We start from the raw sequence: 9123 nt of genomic DNA, 5'->3' as shown, positions 1-9123 counted from the left end.
AAAACAAGTGTGTTTTAGACCACACGACTGAAGTAAAACATCTTTAGCACCATCTAACTTATATCTACTTCCGTTCATCTCGCTCGCACCTAGCTTAATCTCCAAGTCAAGGGTGCGTAAGGAAAGGTTACTTCAAAAATTAAATATGATATTGCAGAAAACTGGCATATAAGCATTGTTAATTTTAATCAATATTGATTGTTTCTGTGACTGTTATTATTACTAAAATTGTGCTTTGATTTCAAATGTGTTCCGTGGTTGCGCCAAAACGATGAGATGACTGTCGACACGTAACGCTGACGACACATGTGAGGACCAGGTGCATGCTTGGGCACGTTCAGTTTTAATAGTTTCAAAATCACAGACGTAGCTACTGAATGCTTTTTCTTTTAACTTTTCTTAATGTAACAGACTTGAGTACATTTGACATCATTTTTTGAAGTAAAATTTCTTTGTGCACGCTTAACTTGGGGATTAAGCAGGTGAATGCGTGATGAGAGCAATAAGAATAATGTGATCAAACGAGGCGAACGGAAGTTGAGAAGGAGATATATTTTGGTGAATATGGAATGAGAGAGAGTTATGTTTTTACGAAGTTTTTCCATAAACTTTTTGACTGTAAAAAGCTTATGAAACAGTATCCATAATCGATTTGTATACGCTCGTATTTTACAGCAGAGGCGTAAATAAACCATAAAAATGACAAAAGTTCGTTGACATTTAGTCGTTCCTCAAATATCTAAATATTTTTATACTATGAAACTATTAAAAGTATTACCATGTACAGTTATATAGAATTAAATTTCAAACTCTAAACTAATTGAATGGCTAAATTGCCAATTTTAAAGCACCAGGACTTCATAAAAGAATGCGTCATCGGAATATGAATTATTCAAGAGATTAAGCAACATTTTACCAGTATTCAAGTGTTATTCCTGTAATAATTCAGATATCGTCCTGGTTATAGCTGCACCGGATTCATTTAATTTTTTTATGTGAAGTATTAACGTTAATATTATATTACAGAACCTTTTGGAACATTTAAAAATAAATAGTTACGTCTAAAATAGGTTTGTAATTACTTAGCTTATAATAACATTTATATATAAATAAAAAAATAAATAATAAATAAACGCTTCACAATCAACGGCCCCCAGTAGGATTTTCTCCTGTGTTGGGGGTCCAGAAACACATACAATACACAAGCACAACGCCCAGACCACGACAAAATCTATATGGCCGATACAAATGTCTGTCGTGAGCGGGAATCGAACCCGCGACCGCCAGCGCAACAGCCAGTGCTATGACCACTGCGCCAACTCGTCGTCCATGCTATTCAGCATATACAAAAACTTCCCGCGTAAAGATTTCAAAAATTTTATGCTTAAAATAAATTTGAATATATCTTCATCGAACTCTTAATAGAGATCTTATGCTAAAAAGTTTCAAAAGATTTGACTTCAGGTACGTGTATCCAGAACTACACAGTCCAAGAAAGTTTGTAACTTTATACCCGTTAGCTACTAAAGAATTTTACATGTGACTGTCAGAATTTCTCTGTAAATCCATTGATTTATTCGGTCCATATTTATTTTGGATTTTATGGCGGAGAATTCATAGGTGCGAGTAGCGATATTTTTCACATGTTGACAAGTATAATGGGTCGGCTGCACGTTAATTGTTTCGATCCATCCATTTTATGGCGTTATATTCGTCAACAAAGCACTGTAGGAATTTTTCTTTATATGTTACGTGGTGCTTGGTACCATTCATAATATGTAACGTATAAAATAAGCCTTGATGTAAGGTTTTGGAGGGTTTTTATCGTGTGATATAATTTTAATGTAATAGTGCTGTTCATAATAATGAGTGAGATGGTAACTAAGTTGCGATGTTTACATTGGAAATAATAAATCGGGGTTAGTACTTACATTTTTTATTCGATTTCGGTTCCACTTAACGTAACGAGAGTGCTAACATTATCCTAAATCAAATAACTAAATCTATTTACCAATTTTTAATTAGAAACGTAAAAGGAATACTTAGGGAACGCTGATTTTTATAAGAGGTATGCAATTTTTAAGTCTGGAAGGGTAAAGGCTTTCCGTTTATTAATTTTATTCAAACAGAGCTAACCATTATTATGAGATACCCAATATTTCGCTGCTATTATGAACGCCATGGTCATAGGGAAAATTTTCCCTTTATTAATGTTAGAAAACAAGAACGATGGTACGATGGTTAATAGTTATGGATGGTAACAACGATTTTTTTAATACACCAGGTCGATTTCTGTTCCTGTTAGGGTGTTTGGTTGTTGAGTGGCAATTTTAGGCTTATGTTAAAGATGACACTGAGACACTCCTAGAAGTCCAAGTAAATTTTGTATCTCGAGATAGTGATTGCCAAACAACGACCATTGTCTTAAAATACAATGCAGCACCACAATATATATGAGTTTCTAAATACATTATATATATAATGAAAACAATATTTATAGGTATTTATTGTTTAGTATTATTAACATAGAACAGTTGGAGTATCAGATATAATGGTACTTGTTTTATTTTTCTTCTTATTTTTCTCAGAATACAGCAAAATGAACAAATATTTGATCTACCTAATTTGGAGATCAATACAAGTTTATGTTTATGTACGTATTATAGAGTCATCAGTATTTTTTGTATTATATAAAAGCCTCGCACTCAACGGCTCCCACTAGGATTATCTCCTGTGTCGGGGGGCGGAAACACACAATACACAACCACAAACGCCCACACCACGGCAAACATCTGTATGGCCAATATAAATGTTTGCCATGTGCGGGGATCGAACCCGCAACCGCCAGTGCAACAGCCACAAACCTCTTCTGTGACATTTGCACCAACGTCATTACAAAAAATACCACATATATATTAAACGGATGATGTCACACTCAGAATAATATTCTTTAATTGATCTTTATAAGATACACGTTCCTTAATCTAGAAAATAATTACAAAGAACTACAAATGATAGAATAACGAACTAGAAATGAGGTTTAGAAAGAAAAGTTACATAACTTTAAAGGATTTTGGGTTAAGTTAAATAAAACGACGTCGTCATTACTATCATTTATTAATTCAATAATTTAACAATGTCACTTATTTTTAAAATTACAATTATATTAACGTGTAAAACTTAGGAAGACTACATTCACGGTGATGAAAGTTGAAATAACTAATAATTCATTTTAATAAATGTTAAAAAGTAAATGTTTACATAATTTAGAAATAAAATATATTAATCTATTTTTATTTGATGAATTATATAATTCATAAGCAAATAAATTTATGTAAAAAAGCTCTATAGGCTACGATATTTTTATAAAACTACATTAAAAGTAAATTGGGTCAAGGATTGCGTTTCAAAATTGCTTTTATAATTCTCAAAGGATGTTAATACAAAATACGATGTATATTTTACGTAATACTAAGACAATTTTTAATATTTCTTGTACAAATAATGATAACTTGGTATAAGGACAGAGTAAAAAAAACTTGTTCCTATTTAGATATTTTAAATACTTTATCTGTACACACACACAAATAAAAATGAATCGCCGAATTATATGTAGGTACCGGTACGTGCAAACTCCCGAACGACACTTTATAATAAAATTTTACTTATAAAAAAATTGATATATTCACGAAAAAAAATATGGCGGTCGTACTCTGATATTTTTAATGGATCGCCGGTTCAGCCCGTATAGTGAATTATAATATTAATAATATTTTAGAGTGACTTTAATTGAGATATCAGATAATTTGAGCGAAATTTTCACTTTAGAAACCTAACGATATTTTTTGTCACTAACACAGCCATTTTACTTTACTGATTTGAATAATATTTGACACCAGAAATCATCTATTTTATTACGTTTTATTACGCTCCTATAAATATTATTTTTATAGACAGTACGACGGTTACTTGAGACTATTCTAATCCTTTTAGATGACAGGTATTTTAGATACCAGCAGATTAAAAATAAATAAATGTCTATACACGAAGGAAAAAATATAATTTTAAAAGTATCAACCAAATTGACTAAAAAAATGTTGACAGAAAATTCGCTTAAAATCAAACAACATCGATAATATGCTTAGGAATAGCAAGTACAATATATTAAAATTGTTTTTTTTTTTTTTAAATAATTATGTTTTACAAATTCCTTCATGATATTTTTGTTAATGGAAAAATCCAACATATAATAGATATAATTTTTTAAAATGTTTATTATATGTGTAATTGTTATTTCAAAAAAAACCTATATCAAAACATTCAATCAATTCCGATTTTGGAATTATTTTATAATTATTATTAATGTAATTATGTTACAATTGTATCAATAATTACTAATTTATTTATAATTTTCAATATATTAATATAATTATTTAATTATAATTAAGAAAATTATTATCATATAAATACTGTTACATCTGGATTTAGTATTTTATACGTGTAATGGATGACGTTACATATGAATAGTTTACGATGTTAAATTAACGTGTAAATTATGAGCGAAACTTTTCTCGTCGTCGTGCGAGGTCAGTGGCTTATTAGGACGAGCGTGTGGTGTCATGCGAGTCGTCACCTAGTACCTGACATTAGTACTAGCACTCCATGCATGGTGTTAAACGATATTATAATATTAATTACGCAAATTAGTATTTAATCATCATACAATCTAATCGCCTGTTTTTTGAATATTGTTTTTCAATTGAGTACATTAGAGATAGGGGGATTATTAAATTAAATGAAATAAACATACACAGACAACACCTTTTTATATTCATTATATTTAACTTATACTCTTAAAAATAATACTTGTCAGGATTATAATTACTTTTCTGGAAAAGATATTCAGATAGCGGAGACTAAAAAATAACTAAGAAGAGAAGTATATTTTATTCTTTTAATATTAATCTAATATTCAACATTTATCTATGAATACTTAAGTTATATTGTTAATTTGAAAATGTAATGCTGTCATGTTCTCGTTGTAGCATTTTTATCTTATACTAATTAAAATTACAATGAATCGATACTAAAAATCACAGCCCGATTTGGCTTTAATAATAAAAATCAGTAATCTTAATTATTCTTATAAATATACGTATTATATATATATAAAGCAAAGTCACACTAATGTTTTTTCAAAGTTACAGGCTGGGTGTGATGTTATAAATTAAAAATATAACATAGACTATTATTGGATTCCAAACGAGTTTGTGTCTTCTCGATGATATTGTCGAATTTTCATTTAGACTATTAAAAAATCAATTGAATCTATTAATATAATTAAATTCCTAATGGCCGAACGCTGGATTTAAGTTTAAAGTTTATTCATTCTGTCAAATAAAAAGTACGTAAGAGACCTACTTCGGCTCTTACGGGTTTAGACAAATGTATTAGGATAATATCGTTTCAAGTATATATTCTTTGTTTGTTTTTAAAATATATAAAGTAAATGAATAGATCTTCAACATTCATGGTTATAATTCATGTTTTGATTACTTATAATCTTTCTTATCTATTATTCTGATCACTTTCGAAAGAAATCCGAAGTCGATAATAGGTAAAAGAAAAATGCCGTCTTCCCAGTCATTCCTTATGATTCCCCACTGTCAACCGGCAGGAATTGCTGCTGTGCGACAGAAGACAGAACCATATCTATAGGTTTGGTGTCATCGTACAGTGAAGGCGCTTCGCAGAGGATGGCGAACGTTCCAACAATAGAAGCTATTGTGAAAATCCAGAGGAATAATCTGTCCAGAACCATTGCAACGAAGCCCCAGTCCTGATCTTCCTGTTAATATAATAAATTACGATATATATAAGACGAACGATAATAAAAAAAAAAAAACTTACGATAATCTTAATATATATATAAATCTCGTGTCACAATGTTTGTCCTCAATGGACTCCTAAACCACTTAACCGATTATAATAAAATTCGCACACCATGTGCAGTTCGATCCAACTTAAAAGATAGGCTATATTTTATTTTGATATATTATGTTATTATTATATTTCAGAAAAAAATAAGGTGATACGAAGTTCGCCAGGTCAGCTAGTATAAACATAAGAACATCAGTTTGGTGTTTTGGTGTTTTGTGGGTTCAATTCCCGCTCGGGATAGATATTTGTATTTGTACAAATTTTACTATCCGGTTTAGATGTCTCTACCGTACCTTGGAGAGGACGTTAAGAAGTCGGTCCCGGTTGTTATCATTGACACCTGATAGCTATCGTTACTCATAATAAGGAATATATCCGCCAACCCGCAATGGAGCAGCGTCGTGGATTAAGCTCCGACCCATCTCTATGCTTAGCAGTGAGATGTAAAAGGCTGAATCAATAAATATAAACATATTTTTTTTTTACAATAATTCAGTCACATCACCACGGTACGTCGTCATATGACGCGGTGCGGTATAGTGACAAAGCGGAAAGTTGAGTAAAACGTTTTTATTTTTGAACATATGGACCATTGAGTTCCACACCATATTAAGCATAGATCATAAAGTGCAAGTGACGTCACACGCATTCATTGAATGACGTCATTGTTCATTGCAATTTACGCGTCCACTAATACGGCATTGCGTCGTGCCGTTACATCGCAACCGCCATGCGCCGTGGCGATGTGGCTAAGCTTGGCTAAGCCTTGGCTTAGAAGCAATTGTATACTCCCAAGTAGTATTTGATTGAACAAATCCTTATAATATTATAATCTCATGTGTAATATATTCTAAGTTTAATCTACCCTAAAGCCGCAAATCGAAATTGAAATCCCTTATAACTAACCTATACCTATTAACCTATTTATAGGTAACGACACGAGTTTATTTCGATGTCATTGTATTTAAATTCCCTAGTACCGTAATCTATACCTTTTAAAAGGTAAGGAAAAAATATTTTGTACATCTAAGAAAGCTCTGATCTATTCTGAGATGAATAATTTTTAAATATACACAAAATTTAAGTACCTAAAATAAAATTTACATCAATTTAAAAAGAAAAACGCGTCATGCGCTTCTAGAGCAGTTCAATGTTAAAAATTAAAAATGAAAAATGTTAATAATTTTGTATTTTAAACATGTTGTGTATTTTTAAGGCTGTTTACAAATTTTATTAATTAGTAATGATCTTGTATAAATCTTCGGTTCACAAGCTAATTAATACGTTTATAAAAGCATCCAAAGTTTAATTAAAATCTACCGAAATGAATACATACAGCATTGAACTCGTCCTGTCTCTGCATATGGTGCTGAATAAACATAACGTTGTGAATTGCCTTCTCTAGTTCGAATGGATATTTCTTCCTAGGAGTGATGTCACTTAGGGAATCGTCCAGTCCAGACATGACGGAAGGTAGACCGTTGTATCCAGCGCCGAGATTACCGAGAGCTCCCACCAGACCACTGAATCTAAAGGATTTTAAAAAAACTTCTAGGAAACGTTGTAAAATACTGGGAAATCGCAACTACTTAAATTCTTTATGCTTCTTATGTATGTATGTGTGTATTTATGTATGTATGTATGTATGTATGTATGTATGTATGTATGTATGTATGTATGTATGTATGTATGTATTTATGTATGTATGTATGTATGTATGTATGTATGTATGTATGTATGTATTTATGTATGTACCTATTTGTATATGTGTTTAAGTATATATATTCAAACGTTTATATCTCAATTTGTACACCTACACCGACACGATACCATCTCCTTTTCCCCTAGGTTGCCTGGAAGAGATCGCTTTTCAGCGATAAGGCCGCCCTTTGCACCTTATGATGCTCTGTTAAAATCAATCTGATATGTATTATTTCTGTATTGGTGTACAATAAAGTGTATTGTTATATCGTTATGTTATGTTCTTTATCTAAAAGAATTAATAGGAATATTATTATGTTTGTACCAATACTTGGGTTTCTCTTGCGGTAAAACTGCAGACCGATAATAGTGGTAATTGATATATAGATGGTTCAAGACTCAGATTTAAACACACTTTATAATAGAGAACAGTTATGCTAAAAATGTACCTATTAGTCGCTGTTGTAGAATGCAGTCCGTTACAACCACCAGGTAAGTGATGACGTAGGGAGTCAGGACTCGACGCGTTTGAATTTGTCTGTTCGGCCGCCGCCAAAGCATCTTTGAACTTATTCTTCTTCATGCTCCGACCAGCAATCTTCTGCGCGGCCAGATCCCTCAACAGGTCCTTAGGTACCCTCATCAGCAGTAGCTTCGGTAGCTTGGTTATAAAGAATTTTCTAACCCATGGTGCCATTTTATGGGTACTCGGCTTACGATAGTGAACGTTCAATATTACGATCGTTATTACAACAGATAATCCTACTAATAACATTGTGAATAGTAGATACTTTCCCAGTAATGGTAAAGCAAGGGAAGTTGATGGAATAATTTCGGATATCAGGAGGAAAAACATAGTTTGCGAGAGAAGGATGGAGATACTCAATGCTATCTTTTCCCCTGAATCAGCGGGTAAGTAAAAGACAAGGACGGAGAGATACGATATACCGACACATGGTACGATCAAGTTCACGGTATAAAATAGTGTTTTGCGTCTTAAAGTTATGTTGAAGAATATATCTGAAACAATGTACATAGATTAAATCGTGAAAAAATACGTATTTCTAAACATTTTTATATCATTTCAAAAATCGACCGTTCCAGCGAGGATCCGACTGACCGTGTCGGTGCTCTAGCCAATTAAGCTATGGAATGATGTACTCGCTAGATCGAAAATTTTGATATGATGATTTTATATTCGGTCTAAGCGACTGTGGCGCTGTCTATAGTGAGTTCTTTACAGAAGCCCGTAACTATTCAAAGTTTCATATTACAATGAAAATCTATTAGAGGAGACGACACCATGTAGTTTTTAATTTGTACGATTTTTTTTTCTGTGTTACCCACTCATTAGGAAATTCTAAACATTTTTTAATATCATATCATCATGTAATTTTTGAACATACGTCACAAGTCAAAATTCAAGTTTTAAGTAGAAAAACGGAGGTACTTAGGTAATTGCAATCGCTTTAACAAACGAAT

The 9123-nt window shown here is 31.9% G+C and overlaps 1 protein-coding gene across 1 annotated transcript in view; it reads right to left on the bottom strand.

The window, feature by feature from the left end:
• Positions 1-5650: 5650 nt before the first annotated feature.
• The window catches only part of LOC123658872 (acetylcholine receptor subunit alpha-like 2), a 38063-nt gene continuing 34590 nt past the window's right edge, over positions 5651-9123 (bottom strand). Inside the window, exons 7-9 of the mRNA XM_045594161.1 lie at positions 8091-8661; positions 7277-7469; positions 5651-5848 (exon numbers count right to left, since the gene is read on the bottom strand). Coding sequence (XP_045450117.1) covers positions 5651-5848; positions 7277-7469; positions 8091-8661 — 962 coding nt within the window. The remainder of the gene's footprint in view (positions 5849-7276; positions 7470-8090; positions 8662-9123) is intronic.

Source organism: Melitaea cinxia, chromosome 13, assembly GCF_905220565.1.
Source record: "Melitaea cinxia chromosome 13, ilMelCinx1.1, whole genome shotgun sequence".
NCBI lineage: Eukaryota > Metazoa > Arthropoda > Insecta > Lepidoptera > Nymphalidae > Melitaea > Melitaea cinxia.
This window is presented reverse-complemented; position numbering and strand designations above follow the sequence as displayed.